Source organism: Neoarius graeffei, chromosome 23 (assembly GCF_027579695.1).
Source record: "Neoarius graeffei isolate fNeoGra1 chromosome 23, fNeoGra1.pri, whole genome shotgun sequence".
NCBI classification, from domain to species: Eukaryota; Metazoa; Chordata; class Actinopteri; order Siluriformes; family Ariidae; genus Neoarius; species Neoarius graeffei.
In genome coordinates, this window is record NC_083591.1 from 24,628,854 (window position 1) to 24,645,573 (window position 16,720).

General features: G+C 41.8%; 1 protein-coding gene across 5 annotated transcripts in view; it reads left to right on the forward strand.

Annotated features, from left to right (window-relative positions):
- Window positions 1–16,720, forward strand: part of dnaaf11 (dynein axonemal assembly factor 11) — a 107,119-nt gene that overhangs the window by 21,690 nt on the left and 68,709 nt on the right. For 3 of the 5 annotated variants that reach the window (XM_060905957.1, XM_060905954.1, XM_060905958.1), the window contains exons 2-5: window positions 11,291–11,458; window positions 11,594–11,671; window positions 11,814–11,986; window positions 15,770–15,963. In XM_060905957.1, coding sequence (XP_060761940.1) covers window positions 11,291–11,458; window positions 11,594–11,671; window positions 11,814–11,986; window positions 15,770–15,963 — 613 coding nt within the window. Of the gene's footprint in view, window positions 1–7,631; window positions 7,682–10,978; window positions 11,023–11,290; window positions 11,459–11,593; window positions 11,672–11,813; window positions 11,987–15,769; window positions 15,964–16,720 lie in introns of those variants that run through there. The other 2 variants (XM_060905955.1, XM_060905956.1) reach the window with 2 other exon arrangements.

Consider the following 16,720-nt stretch of genomic DNA (forward strand, 5'->3'; position numbering starts at 1 on the left):
GTCGGTATATATAGTGTTGGTATAATATAGTGGCATGATGGAAGTCTTGCTGAAAATAAACACTTTCTTTGCTGCTGTTCCTCAATGCTGGCTGTGGTAAACTACTGGTAGTACACGTCCAAAATGGCGGCCGCGTTTGTCGTGACGTCACGTGAAAAGGGTCCATAGACCCTTTTCAGTCACGTGACCTTCGTAAACGTGACCACCATTTTGGACATGTAGCGGACTTCGGCTCGAATTGGTTTGAATGCGAGGAAGGCGACAAACGGAGAACATAGAAGAAAAATGAGCGAGATGCAGAAAACACCTTCGCTATCCAGCGACGTAGGGCATTTACAGGGCGAGCAGAGGGAGAAATAACAACAGTAACGACACATTAGCAATGCCGTACAGAAATAACGGTTTATGGCACAGACCCTTTCGGTTCTTGCTCATCTAGCTGCTACAATGACTGCTTAGACTGCAACAATAATACCTAACACACATTTAAGTATCCATCGTAAAGACGTGAAACTCGTCGAGTGACGAGTGTGTTCATTGATAAGCTAACACAATCTAAAAGTAGACATACCATCACACTGCCCTGGCGCTGTGTACAGTTTACCTTCTATGGTTTGTGCACTCACTATTTGCCATTACTTTCTCCAACCGTTGTTACAGATTACAGGGAACGGCCTGGATTTAAGAGACAAATACATGTTCCTCTTGTTTTGAACACTTATTTGTAGGCAGTGCTTAATTTGTAAAGTGGGAGGTCCCGGAGCGCAGAGGATGAGCGGCTCCGGTGCGGAAAAAAAGAGGGGGGGCGCGGCGCGGCGCTTCTGGGCATGTTTTGTAATAACACTGCAAATTAAGTTCATCTGCAGATATTTTGTGGATGTCGTTTCATGAGAGAAATCACCAACAAGACAGATATCAAAATCAGACATTAACACTAAATAAACTTGCATTTTTTTATTTAATTATTTGTTTTGTTTTTTTTGTTACGTAGTCAAAAGAGGTGTCGGATCACCGGATCCAGTGTAAATAGCTGCCGGAGCCAATACCCGAGGTTCCGGAGCGCGCTCCGGCTTGCTCCCCCTCAAATTAAGCGCTGTTTGTAGGACACTGCCTCTGATCTGTCCTACAGTCTACCAACAGCAAAGGAACACAACGCTAGCTAATGTCATTAGCTAATAGCTACTACAGAAGTACAAAGAGGTTACAATGGGTTATTTTAGCCTATTTGGTTACACACTCGCCGCCACAGAATGTTAACAGCAATGTAATGCCTTTTCTGGCTAATTTTATTCGTCTTACCTCCAACAAAGTGGTCACTGCACAAGCGCCGGTATGCCGAGGGCTGCCAGTCTTTCCTGTTTATGGCCGCTATCCATCTTCTCCGTCGGTCAGCATCTACCGGGATCCGATAAAATGATAACCCTTGCCTTGTTTGTTGATGGTTACTACATCCAGGTGCACAACAATATAGTGGCATGATGGAAGTCTTGCTGAAAATAAACACTTTCTTTGCTGCCGTTCCTCAATGCTGGCTGTGGTAAACTACTGGTAGTACATGTCCAAAATGGCGGCCGCGTTTGTCGTGACGTCACGTGAAAAGGGTCCATAGTTAGTAATGTTCTGCAGGCCTCTCCACACTGACGTCGGATCGTTTGCTGAAAGGCTGTTTTTAATCTTATCAGCATAGCTCCTCTTAGCTGCTTTCACCTCCATTGTCAGTGTGTTTCTGGTCTGATTATACAGAATTCTGTCTCCACTTTTGTAGGCCTCTTCTTTGTTCCGACGAAGTTGCCTGAGTTTTGCAGTGAACCAGGGTTTATTGTTGTTATATATGCAGAAGGTTTTGGTAGGCACACAAAGGACCCTAGGATAACTTCTAAGCAACTGAAGGCCTCTCTCACATTGGCTAATGTTAATGTTCATGAGTCCACCATCAAGAGAACACTGAAAAACAATGGTGTGCATGGCAGGGTTGCAAGGAGAAAGCCACTGCTCTCCAAAAAGAACATTGCTGCTTGTCTGCAGTTTGCTAAAAAAACATGTGGACAAGCCAGAAGGCTATTGGAAGAATGTTTTGTGGATGGATGAGACCAAAATAGAACTTTTTGATTTAAATGAGAAGCATTATGTTTGGAGAAAGGAAAACACTGCATTCCAGCATAAGAACCTTATCCCATCTGTGAAACATGGTGGTGGTAGTATCATGGTTTGGGCCTGTTTTGCTGCATCTGGGCCAGGATGGCTTGCCATCATTGATGGAACAATGAATTGTGAATTATACCAGCGAATTCTAAAGGAAAATGTCAGGACATCTGTCCATGAACTGAATCTTAAGAGAAGGTGGGTCATGCAGCAAGACAACGACCATAAGCACACAAGTCATTCTACCAAAAGAATGGTTAAAAAAGAATAAAGTTAATGTTTTGGAATGGCCAAGTCAAAGTCCTGACCTTAATCCAATCGCAATGTTGTGGAAGGACCTGAAGCAACCAGTTCATGTGAGGAAACCCACCAACATCCCAGAGTTGAAGCTGTTCTATATGGAGGAATGGGCTAAAATTCCTCCAAGCAGGACTGATCAACAGTTACCAGAAACTTTTAGTTGCAGTTATTGCTGCACAAGGGGGTCACACCAGATACTGAAAGCAAAGGTTCACATACTTTTGCCACTCACAGATACGTTATATTAGATCATTTTCCTTAATAAATAAATGACCAAGTATAATATTTTTGTCTCATTTGTTTAACTGGGTTCTCTTTATCTACTTTTAGGACTTGTGTGAAAAACTGATGATGTTTTAGGTCATATTTATGTAGAAATATAGAAAATTCTCAAGGGTTCACAAACTTTCAAGCACTACTGTATATATCTACACAGGGACAAAAAAAATACCACCCAGGTTTTTTGTACTGAATGTAGTTGACATTTTATGTTTTTTTTGCTGATAAAGGAAAAAATATTTTTCATGTGATTAAGCTGAATAATTATTGTAATTTGAATAACTTACCTTTCATCAAAGCATGGTGTTTTGGTGGGTTATATGAAGTGTGGCTCTCTTTCCAATGTAATGAAGTTTATCAATAATTTTTTTTGGTGAAAGTTTTTTTTTGCCCGGAAATTTCATTTTCCAGCTTCAGACACTGGTGGTAATCAGTTTCATCTCATCTCATTATCTCTAGCCGCTTTATCCCGTTCTACAGGGTCGCAGGCAAGCTGGAGCCTATCCCAGCTGACTACGGGTGAAAGGCGGGGTACACCCTGGACAAGTCGCCAGGTCATCACAGGGCTGACACATAGACACAGACAACCATTCACACTCACATTCACACCTACGGTCAATTTAGCCCATGTTTACATTAGACCGTATCAGCGGATCATCAGATTAACGTTTTTAAAACGATTAGTGTGCACACAGCAACACCAATACACGATTCGCGTGCACACAACAATACCAATACGCGGATACGCTCGGCTCCGCAGGCATCCTGCGCTCCAAATCACTCCGCCCTGAACAGCGAGTGCCCTCTGGAGGGTGCGCACTCCGGCCCTGCGCAGCTCACAGAGCGCGTGAGTGAAGCGCACTAGCAGTGTTTTCGGGACTGAGCCGCTGTGTGTGTGATCCCAGCGCATATCACTTAACACTTGCAAGTGGAAGGATGGCAAGCCTAAAGACAATCATAACTACACAATGGGCAGTATTTGCATCAGTATTTGCAGTATTTTCATACTTTTATACTCTTTAATGAAAGGTGATACAAGGCGGAAGTCCGCGCCGTTTTTCAGCAGTCGCGTCACATGACCAACGCCAGCGAATCAGGAAGGTGGATGTCACAGTGACGTTGTCCAATGAGGACGCCAGCTAGAGCTCAGCACAGCGTATTCGCGTATCTCAATGTTTACACAGCACCGGACCAGATACGATCTAGATTGAATACGTGGACGCTGGCGGATTCACGTTTCCAGGTGGTTTAATGTAAACGGACAGTGCATCCGCGAAGAAAACGAGACAGATACGGTCTAATGTAAACGTAGCCTTAGAGTCACCAGTTAACCTAACCTGCATGTCTTTGGACTGTGGGGGAAACCAGAGCACCCGGAGGAAACCACCCTTCAACATCATCCACAAAAACAAAGCTTATTTGAAAACTGTATAATAACACTACAGTAAACACAAAATACAAGGATTACACTGGTATAATATATTTATTGATAAATACGTTTCAAAACATAAGTGGGTTGGCACGGTGGTGTAGTGGTTAGCACTATCGCCTCACAGCAAGAAGGTTCTGGGTTTGAGCCCAGTGGCTGATGGAAGCCTTTCTGTGTGGAGTTTGCATGTTCTCCTCATGTCTGTGTGGGTTTCCTGTGGGTGCTCCAGTTTCCCCCACAATTCAAAGACATGTGGTTAGGTTAACATGGGGCAGCATTGGGCTGAAGTGCCCTTGAGCAAGGCACCTAACCCCCAACTGCTCCCCAGGCGCTGTGGCTTGGCTGCCCACTGCTCTGGGTATCTGTGTGTGCTCATTGCTCACGTGTGTGTGCATGTGTGTGTTCATTGCTTCAGATGAGTTAAATGCAGAGAGAAACTTTACTGTGCTTAAGTGTACGTGTGATAAATAAAGTTCTTCTTCTGTATTTGTAAGTATGCACAAACGCTAACTGCCAGCTTTTTTTCCCAACAAAACAACGAACCTTAGAATAGCCCATAAATAACTAAAACGGGTTTTTCCACCATTTTTATACCATAAAATTAACTTAAACTTACATCCTCACAACGCAGTGTCACCAGCTGGTCACAGTGAGTTTTATGCTGCTCTCAGCTCCATAAGTTTCACAGAATTAATTTAAAAATGGCGAGTTTACAAAGATTAAAACGTCAAAACAATAAACCATTATTGCACCTTGAACACAAAAGTTCAATGGAAGAAAAACTGAAAGCAGTCAAAAACCTTTCAGACGACATGCACTGCAGTGATGAATCAATTTGAACAAAGTTATAATGAACGTTTTTGTTAGTAAGCAAAAAAAAGAAACAGTGAAAAAGTGAATGTTTTCATCTAAACCTTACTTCAGTGAAAAAACTCCCTTTCACACAGAACATTTTTCAAAAGAAGCGATGTTTTTATGATTGGAGATGTGAAGTAGGCGGTGTAGTGGTTAGCGCTGTCGCCTCACAGCAAGAAGGTCCGGGTTCGAGCCCCGGGGCCGGCGAGGGCCTTTCTGTGCGGAGTTTGCATGTTCTCCACGGCCGAATCCCATTTCACCCCTTGGACTTGGCCCTTCCCCTCCATTTTGCGCGTTCACGTGAAGGGGTAGGGGTATCCCAATCCCAGTTAACGCGGAGGGGTAGGGGAAGGGGTAGGGCTTCTGTACCCCTCCAAATGGAGATTTTCCTGGAGCTGACTCCGAACGAAGGGGTTTGAGTGATTTCCCACAATGCCATGCGGATTTCAGCGAGATTTCATGCGGATTTCAGAAAGATGGCGGTTCCCGCGGCGAAAGATTGTCATAAATGTATTTTCTCCATTATTTACGTGTTTTAAGTTGTTATCCAGAGGAAACACGCTGCTTGATTCGCTTTCGAGCTGAGAATGAGCAGCGATTTCTGAAATCCAAGCTGCTGCTAAAAAGCTTTGGGAGTGAGTATTGTTTTCGGTTGCTTTACTGCGTACGTTTTGTTCTGTTATTCTCGCTTTTATTGTTTACATGAGTGTTCTGACACCTCATTCTGTCGGATGTGGTGCACGAAGCGCCAAAGATATCCCATTCAGTGGTGTTAGTTAACAAATCACACCCTGCCAGCAGAGATTTCTGGCTCTGACTGTAGCGGCTGGTCGCAGCCAATGACGCATTTGGTCGCGTTTTGCTAACGTAAACGCTGACGGAGGTACGCGATGACGTATGTGATCGTTGAAGGGCTATCCCAATACGTAAGGGTTGAATTTCAAGCCCTATCCCTTGTAGCTCAGTTTCAGGGCCCGTTTACACGAGGACGCTGTCGGGTAAAAACGACTAAATATTTTATCAGAAGTGCCTTTCGTTTACACGAGGACGGCGTTTCCGAGGCTGAAAAACGGATAAAATTGAAAACGCCTTCCAAAGTGGATAAGTTTAAAAACGGCCCCCATTGCGTATCCGTCTAAACTACCCAATACGCGAAACTCTGCTCGGATCTGCTCACGTCGGGTACGCGTTTACGTCATACATGTGTCATATACTGTACATGCCAGCCCGGGAAGCAAGAAAGTAAGTGGGGGTGTCGTGGCTCAGATGGCTAAGGCATCATACCATAAAATCCGGGGACCCAGGTTCGGTTCCGACCTGAGGTCATTTCCCGATCCCTCCCTGTCTCTTTCTCCCACTTATTTCCTGTCTCTCTACACTGTCCTATCCAAAAAAAAAAAGTAAGAGCATGTCTGATTACATCGATCCAACAGACCTTCAAGCTGCTCTGTGTTTTAATGCAGTAGATGTGTTTTCCTGCTCACCCGCCCGGCTGGAGCTCCTCAGTTTGGTGTCGCCAAGTTACACGCGTGCGTGCACGCGCGCGCCGCCTATTCAAGCCGCTCGTGAAACCATAAACCCGAGACTGAAAACAAAACCAGCAGCCGAACGGGTTTATTTTGCTGAGATGGACACTGCCTTTTCTCTTCTTCACCGAAACAAGAGTGAGTGTTACTTAATAAAGGCAGATTAAAAGAGTTTCGGTTTGCTCCTGCTCCTCCCTCGAGCACTACAGTACCTCAGCCGGACCGGTGTTCTGTAAAGTTATCCTAGCAAGTTCGCATACAGACCGTTTTATTATTCAAAATAAGTCATTACAAATTATTTGACTCAGCCAAAGACTCGACCAATACGCACAAAACATAAAAATCGGCAAATGCGTGAAATTCTCACCGATTTTCTATCAGCCCAGCTGATCGGTGGGACAAAACTACTGTTAAATTTTCCTACCCTCCTGGATTTCGCACATGCGTAGTAGGCTTGGTAGGATAACTTGACAGAACAGCGGTGCAGATCAGACAAGACAGAAGACGTTGCGCATGCGTGCAGACATAGCGGAGACATTTATGCGTCACCGTATAGACGCAGATTTCCTCCTTGAAAACGGTCGTGTAGACGCGGAAAAAAGTGAGAACAAAAACGGACTTTTGCGTTTTTGTTTTATACCGTCCCCGTGTAAAGTGGGCCTCAAGGGGAAGGGCCAAGGGGAAGGCGGAGGGGAAGGGGGAGGGGTAGGGGTAGAAATTAGAATTGGGATTGGGCCCACGTGTCCGCGTGGGTTTCCTCCGGGTGCTCCGGTTTCCCCCACAGTCCAAAGACATGCAGGTTAGGTTAACTGGTGACTCTAAATTGACCGTAGGTGTGAATGGTTGTCTGTGTCTATGTGTCAGCCCTGTGATGACCTGGCGACTTGTCCAGGGTGTACCCCGCCTTTCGCCCGTAGTCAGCTGGGATAGGCTCCAGCTTGCCTGCGACCCTGTAGAACAGGATAAAGCGGCTAGAGATAATGAGATGAGATGAGATGAGATGTGAAGTACCTCTGGCCAGTACAGGGTTAATCTGTGACGTCAAACAACCGGAAGTCTTACCAAAATAGAACGCGATCGAGAACATCGTTCCTACTTCCGCAAGACCTGTTCCCATAGTAACGCTTCCCAGACTCAAGCATGGTTCGCAGTAAGTGCTCTTCGTTTTTAATAATATTCTACACATAATTAAAACAACGAAAGGTATTATATATTTCCCCATAAATATATGCTGGCATAGAATAATATTTACTTTTTGAACTTCAGGTTCGCAAAAGGTTGTACATTACAGCTTTACCTGTTGCAGCTTGCTAGCTGGCTAGAAAGCTCATAAGGAAAGTGAGGTAGAAGAAGAGATGAATGTACAACCAGATTCCATTCCGAAATCTATTCTTTTCCACTTCGTGACGACTGGCTTGTGTTCGAAATAAAGCAAAACAAACTTTATTCAGTCACCCGCGCGGGTAGCACCTCTTGCTAATTTATTATTATTATTTTAGCACATCTTTATTAATACCTTGATAACTGTTCTTCTCTGCTGCCTGAAGGCGCCACTGCCACTGCCGGTCGCTTTTAAAATCTTTCACCCTGTTTTCCCAGTAAACCAAATAATAATCTGCCCAGAAGAAACTGATTTCATGTGTTTTCTTCAATGTTGAAAGTATGAATTATTATTATAGGGAAAGAATGTAAATTTGATGAAGGTCTTGTTTACAAAGATGCACTGAAAATGTCCTTTTTTGTAATAGAAATAAGCGTAATAAATTTAATTAAGTTAAAAAAATACCTTTGGCAAATAGGTTCTGTAATGTAAGTAAGTAGTTCAGGATTAAACCAAATTTAACACTTTAATTGTCTATACAAGTTGATCGCGATAAATATATGTAGGTAAAACTAAAGAACAATTAAGGTCAAGTATTTTGTAAAAAATTTTTTGGAAAGCCCTAAATACTGTAAAGCCTTGAGCCACCTTAATGCCTTTTATTTAACAATTATTCCATGAAGTCATGAGCTGATAACCGATGAGGCGCATAGCACTGAGTTGGCTATAAGCCATGTACGATGAGATTGAGTGCAACAGTTATTTTATTATTTCTGCAGTCACTGGATTTTGAGAAACAGCAATTTTTTTTTGGCAAAGTCGATAAATAAAAATTTTATCCAAAACATCCGACAAAATCATTTCCGCTTGGGTGGACTTCTTAAAAACCTATCAAAGAATGGTTTCGATCGAACATATGAAAATTGCTCAAACTACACTAATGGCCCTTTTCCACTACCCTTTTTCAGCTCGCTTCAGCTCACTTCAGCCCGACATGGCTCGCGTTTCGACTACCAAAAACCAGCACAACTCAGCTCGTTTCAGCCCTGCTTAGCCCCTAAAACTCGCACCGTTTTGGAGTAGGGCTGAAGCGAGCCAAAGCGAGCCGACTGAGGCTGGGGGCGTGAGCAGACACTCCCCTGTGCACTGATTGGTGAGGAGGAGTGTCCTCACATGCCCACACACGCCCCGCGAGCGCGCTGGGATCTGTAAACACCGCAAACCCGGAAGGAGAAGAATTACGAGAATTTCTGAAGCCTTATGCGCCTCGCCTCATCTATACGCTCTTGCCAGTATCTGTCCGCGTTGTCGGTGACAACAAGCCACAGCACCAAGACCAGCAACACTAACGGCTCCATGTCCTCCATGTTTATTGTTTACTATTCGGGTCGTGAGACTACCGCTTAAAAGCTCACTGATGTCACTGTTTGCGCTGCTTAACGACATCACCTGACGTCCACCCACTTTCGCTAACTCCACCCAATGTGTCCACCCACTTCCAGCCAGCACGGTTCAGCGCGATTGTAGTCGAAATGCAACTCCAACAGCCCCGCTCAGCCCGACTCAGCACGGCACGGCTCAGCCCGACTCAGCCGCGTTTGTAGTGGAAAAGCGGCATATGACGCGGTACGCGGTGGTCCGGATCACCGTATTTTCCATACAAAACGAGGGCATTAATTAATTATTTTTCCTGGATTGTGGTCCGGTTCACCGTATGCTGTATTATATTACGATATAAATAAAAACTTACCAAAATCATACTGTGTTTGTCATTTAATACGAGTTTTTTTACAAAGTCGTACATCATTTGTTATTTTTTCTCAAACCGGAAGAGAAATGCATGCGTAAAACACACGCGCAATAAAAGATACCAGTTCTAACGCATGTAAAAAAGCGGGAGCTGCCACGAGGGAAGTGAAAAATAATTTTACCAACTTTCGTCATTATGTCTCAGGGTGGTTATGAACAGCTTCTAAGGAATAAGAAAAAATGTGCTAGAGACTACAAAGCAACAGAAGAAAGGGCAAAGGAAAGAATTTATTCTAAATTAGGGGAAGAAGTAGCTGAAAATTTAAAATTTATTTGTCTTCTGAACTTGGTGGTCCGGACCACACCTGAAAACGGCGTGGTCCGGACCACAACGGTAGTCCGGACCACCGCGTACCGCGTCATATGTGTGAATCACCTGGATATGTTCTTGAGCACATGAAGAAGCTTTTCTTTTTCATATATACATTACAGTACAGTGAAATTCTTTTCTTTGCATATCCCACATACAGGGGCGGCACGGTGGTGTAGTGGTTAGCGCTGTCGCCTCACAGCAAGAAGGTCCTGGGTTCGAGCCCCGTGGCCGGCGAGGGCCTTTCTGTGCGGAGTTTGCATGTTCTCCCCGTGTCCGCGTGGGTTTCCTCCGGGTGCTCCGGTTTCCCCCACAGTCCAAAGACATGCAGGTTAGGTTAACTGGTGACTCTAAATTGACCGTAGGTGTGAATGTGAGTGTGAATGGTTGTCTGTGTCTATGTGTCAGCCCTGTGATGACCTGGCGACTTGTCCAGGGTGTACCCCGCCTTTCGCCCGTAGTCAGCTGGGATAGGCTCCAGCTTGCCTGCGACCCTGTAGAAGGATAAAGCGGCTAGAGATAATGAGATGAGATGAGATCCCACATACACTATATTGCCAAAAGTATTCGCTCACCTGCCTTGACTCACATATGAGCTTAAGTGACATCCCATTTCTAATCCATAGGGTTCAATATGACATCGGTCCACCCTTTGCAGCTAGAACAGCTTCAACTCTTCTGGGAAGGCTGTCCACAAGGTTTAGGAGTGTGTTTATGGGAATTTTTGACCATTCTTCCAGAAGCGCATTTGTGAGGTCACACAGTGATGTTGGACGAGAAGGCCTGGCTCTCAGTCTCTGCTCTAATTCATCCCATAGGTGTTCTATCGGGTTGAGGTCAGGACTCTGTGCAGGCCAGTCAAGTTCATCCACACCAGACTCTGTCATCCATGTCTTTATGGACCTTGCTTTGTGCACTGGTGCACAGTCATGTTGGAAGAGGAAGGGGCCAGCTCCAAACTGTAAAAACAGTCTGCATGCCTAGGTGCTTGATTTTATACACCTGTGGCCATGGAAGTGATTGGAACACCTGATTCCGATAATTTGGATGGGTGAGCAAATACTTTTGGCAATATAGTGTATCCCAGCTTGTTAGGAAGTGCAGGGTCAGCCATGATATGGCACCCCTGAAGCAGACAGGGTCGAGAGCCTTGCTCAAAGGCCTAACAGTGATCAGTAACCCAGAATCTTGACCACTGAGCCACCAGTGCACACACATGCTGTGCCCTTCCAACAAAATCATGAAATTATTAATCATGCAGTATTTGCAATTAATGCTATTTTCATGGTATTAATGGTAAAACTTTCTTTTCCAAAAAGTCACTGAGGATCTCATCCGCCGTCATGCTGAACACAACAATGGTGAGATCTTTTCTTTGGAAGAGATTTCACTACATCAGAAGGACATTGAACGGATTGAGCACATCGATAGGTGGTGCCGAGACCTGAAAATCCTCTATTTGCAAAACAACCTCATTTCCAAAATAGGTACAGAGGCACAGTATGTTTTTTATTTGGTCATGGTGTTGTCATGATCATAGTGTCACACTTGAGTACATTTTCATTGAGAAACCAATTTGTTCTGTGTATCATAATACCTATTCGTGTATATATGTTCTGTAGAAAATGTTGGCAGACTGAAGAAGTTGGAGTATCTGAATTTGGCATTGAATAACATTGAAGTGATTGAAAATTTGGAAGGTAAAAGCTCTATTTCACCTTTTCACTCTTTATGTGGCTTATTTATTTATTTTACAACTGACTGCTGGAGTGACAGCTTCAGCTGGGTTTTTTTCAACGTGTATGTTAACATATAATATACATGTGTATAATACATGTGTAGGTTGTGAAGATCTTCAGAAGCTTGACCTCACTGTGAATTTTGTTGGCCGACTGAGCAGCGTGGAGTCTCTGAGACAGAATGTGCATCTCCGGGAGCTCTTTCTTGTGGGAAATCCTTGCACTGATTTCAAGGGTTATAGGCCATATGTAGTGGCTTGCCTGCCTCAACTTCAGGTACTGCATACTGTATAATCAGTCAGAGTAACAGGGTTTCATTCTAATTTTCTCTTCCAGCAGAGTTGAGTTCCAAGATAAATCGAACATATCTGAACCACTTAACGGAGACACCTTCAGATTCCCCTGATTAGCTAGTTCAGTAATATTTTGCAGTAGTTGCACAGCAGTCCTTGCTTTTATCCCATTAAGCCTTTGTTGACTTTCACTCACAACTCTCTTTCTTTGACAGAAGACCAGTGAGAGAGCAGATTTTCTAATAAGAACACGCATGTGGCAGCAAGGATAATGTAACTTAATTGATTCTCTGGGTGACGGGCAGGGGAATAATCTAGAGTGTACTGAGGTCAGGGGCTTGGCCCACATTGTCAACATGCCCACCCCCCATACTCTGTTCTATCTTAGCACCTCTTTGCGACCTCATTGAGAAGAGAAAGGCAGTCATGTCGTTCCTAAATATTCAATATTAGAACAGGTGTTCATCTGCAAAGCTACAAAGACAACTGTTATCACAAAGTTGATGACAACAGTGCCACTTGGTATATAGCCTTCTTGATTTACAACCCCAAATCAGAAAAGTTGGGATGGTGAGCAAAATGCAAACAAAAAAGAAAGCAGTGATTTTCTAAATTTACTTTGACCTGTATTTCATTGCAGACAGTATGAACCCAAAATATTTCATGTCTTGTCTGGTTAACCTTATTTCATTTGTTAATATTCTTCCATTCCTGTGTTTCAGGCCTACAACACATTAAAAAAAAGTTGGGACGGGGCAATTTAAGGCTAGTAATGAGGTTCAACAATTAAATAATGATGTGAATTGAAACAGGTGATGTCAACAGGTAATTGTAATCATGACTTGGTATAAAATCAGTATCAAGGACAGGGCTGGTCTTTGAGGAGCAAAGATGGGCTGAGGATCTCCAGTTTGTCAGCAAATGCTTGAGAAAATTATTGAAATGTTTAAAAACAGTGTTTCTTAAAGAAAGATAGGAAGGGATTTGGATATTTCACCCTCTATGGTGCATAATACCATTAAACAATTCAAGGAATCTGGATGAATTTTAGTGTGTAAAGGGCAGGGGTGCAAGCCTAAGCTGAACACCTGTGCTCTCTGATCCCTCAGATGGCACTGCATCAAGAACCATCATTCATCTGTGGCTGATATAACCACATGGGCTCAGGATTACTTTGGCAAACCTTTGTCAAGCACTACAATACAGAGTTACATCCCCAAATGCCAGTTAAAACTTTACTGTGCAAAAAAAGAAGCCTTATGTTAACTGTGTCTAGAAGTGCTGTCAACTTCTCTGGGCCTCGGAGGCATCTGGGTTGTACCATCACACAGTGGAAATGTTTATTGTGGTTATATGAATCAGTATTCCAGGATGCCATGTGCTGTAGACCAAAGACATAAAGGACTGTCCAGATTGTTACCAGCAACAAGTCCAAAAACCAGGGTCTGTCATGGTATGAGGTTGTGTCAGTGTCCTTGGCAAAGGTAACTTACACTTCTGTGTTGGCATCATTAATTCAGAAATGTCCATTGAGATTTTGGAGCAACATATGCTGCCTTCAAGATGACATATTTTCCAGGGATATTTCAACAAGACAATGCAAAGCCACATTCTGCACACATTACAAAGGCATAGCTGTGGAAGAAGAGGGTGTCTATCCCCAATAGAGAATGTATGGTGAATTTGAAGCAAAAATTATAACAACAATGGCCCCGTACTGTTGCACACCTTCAGACCTTTTTGCAGGAAAAATGGGACAAAATAAAACTTGAAATGCTTCATCACTTGGTGTCTTCAGTCCCTAAACATTTTTAAGTGTTGTGAGAAGGAATGGCAACATTATAATGAGGTAAAGGCTTTTATGTCCCAACCTTTTTTTTTTTAATGTGTTGCAAGATTCAAAATTGAAATAAGCATTTATTTTGATAAAAACAATAAAATTCATGAGGTAAGACATCAAATAATGTGCTGTTGTATTGTTTTGAGTGCAATATAGGTCAAAGATTATTTAAAAATCATTGTTTTCGGTTTTAATTTCAATTTCTCACACACACACACACACACACACACACACACACACACACACACACACACACACACACACACACACACAACCAGACCCCTGCCTTTGGCCACTATTTTATCAAAGACAATATATTCAAATCAGTCTGTTCAATCTCATCTGATTAAACATGATTAAAATATATTTAAAAGCACAGCAGCTTCAAGGATGGATAAACAATATATAACATGCATGCTGTATTTACTTCTTTGTAGAGTTCATAACATACCAGACCAGATAACATCCACAAGAAACTAGTGGCCAAAGACAGGTGTCTGGTAGTGTGTGCGTGCACACGTGTGTGTGTGTGTGTGTGTTATATTCAAGTTAGTCTGATATTCAAACTCATCTAATTAAACATGTGTAAAATGTATAGAAATACATAATGTTTACAAGGATGGATAATCAATATGTAACATTAGCCAGCCAGGGGATTGCTGAGGATCAGATTCGACCACCCAAATGGTTAAACTCATCAAAAGTATGTGATAAATTAAACAATAAGTTAATTAAACAGTAGGTTAATTGTCAAGCATATAACAGTGTAACATGTCACGTTATGTAACTTGTTAAGCATGTATCGTAACAATTCACCAGATTCACTATTTGAATCGATTTGATTCACAATAAAGGGTTCATGATTCGATTTTCTCGCAATATTCTTTGAAAAAAAAAGTTTATTACCAAAAAATGCAACATTTTAGTTTTCTATTCTTTATCAACTTAAAAATTATTTTTGTTAAATTAAAAAAATAATAATTTTGATCAACAATAATTATTTATAAACATTTGTAAAGGTTGGAGTAAAATATAATAACATTAACTTGGCCTAAAATGTTCCTTTTAAAAATGAAAACAAGCAAAAAAAAACAAAAACAAATATGCCTTTTCTTAATAACTATTTCTGAACATTTGTGAAAGGTGTTGTTGATAGGCTTAAACAGAAAACAACTACCTCTGTTTTCTTTTCTCTAGCTTTCAGTAGTCTGTAAAAAGATAACTCTGATTTCTTGTTAAAGCTAATTGTACAGTCAACTGCACAACAGTGGTTTCTCATTTAAATGTTTTATTTTTATTTATTTATTTATTTATTTATTTTCCCTTTGCATTTGGGCTGTGTTGCTTCTGCCAACAGTGACAATGTGTGCATTCCCTCTATTATATATTATTTCACCCTCTGCTGTCTAAATAGCACAATTACAGCTAGGAAAAATGAAGAGATGATGCAGCTGTGATAATCATGGTTCATTTTTAAAATTTCATTGATTTGAATTGTCATAAATTTGTATCATGATTTATAGTTACACGATATATAGTTACATGCCTAATATTAATAGTAACCTACACCATGGCCCACAATTCAAAAGACAATGTAACTTACAACCAGTAGGACAGGTTTGGGGCTATAGAAAAAACGTTCAGGGTCAGGGTTAGGAAAATTAGCCCATAGCCCAGTTTTAGGCCTGCCCCTGGCAATGGGCACAGTTTCCTTCCTGTCAATTATGTATAGAGACATTTTAGATTACTTTACTAGCTGGTAGAATAATTTGTACTAGTTGTACTAATGTATGCTAATCTGTAGTATTGGGTGTTACAAATCAGCACTGGGACACAGGACAGGTAAAGAAGAATAAATACCAGCACATAAATCATCATGTTTTTCTGTCTGTATGCAATTATCTGGTGATCTTTTATCCTTAACAGTGGTTAGATGGCACAGCAATAGGTCGAGCAGAACGGATACAGGCACTGCAAAACCTTGATGACTTGAAGAAGTGTGTCTTAGAACAAGAGGCTGAATATGTGGAAAGGAGAGAGAAACAGAAAAGAGGGGGACTAAAAGAAACCTCAAGCAGCAACCCACAGGATTTAGATCAGAAGCATCTCCTGAGGAACTGGTGAGTATGATGCATTACACAAAACATAAAAAGTTGAAAATGTTAGCGTATGCGTGTGTGCATGTGTGTTTCACAAATGCATTATGCATTCAGCCAATCCTTATCAACTTGTAAAGTTGAAAAATTTTAGAGTTTCCCACCAAGTATTTGCATTTGAACACCATAGAAATTTTCCAGTAAATACCAGGATATACAGTTGGGTGCATAAGTATTTGGACAGTGACACAATTTTCATAATGTTGCCTCTGTACGCCACTATAAACAATCTGATATAAAAATAAAAAATAAATCAAGATGTGACTAAATCGTAGCCTTAAGTCAAGGGGTTTAACAAAAATATGGAATTAGCATTTAGGAATTACAGGCTTTTTTAAAAATACATAGGCCCTCCATTTTTACAGGCTCAAAAGTAATTGGACAGTTGACTGATAAGCAATTTCATGGCAGTTCCGGCCCATTTCTTTGTTATCTCATGACAGATTAAGGAGATAAAAGGTCTGGAGTTGATTCCAATTGTTGAATTTGCATTTGGTAGCTGTTCATGGTAACTCTCAGTATGCAGGCCGAAGAGATGTGAATGCAAGTGAAAGAGGTCAAATTCAAATTTCATTTGTCACATACACAATCATACATAGTACAACATGCAGTGAAATGCTTATTGCAGTGCTTCATAAGTAGTAAAGATAGTTGAAAAAAAGGAAAAGTAGTAACAAGAAAAGGAGTAAAATAGAATGTAATAAGTAGAATAAAATATAAA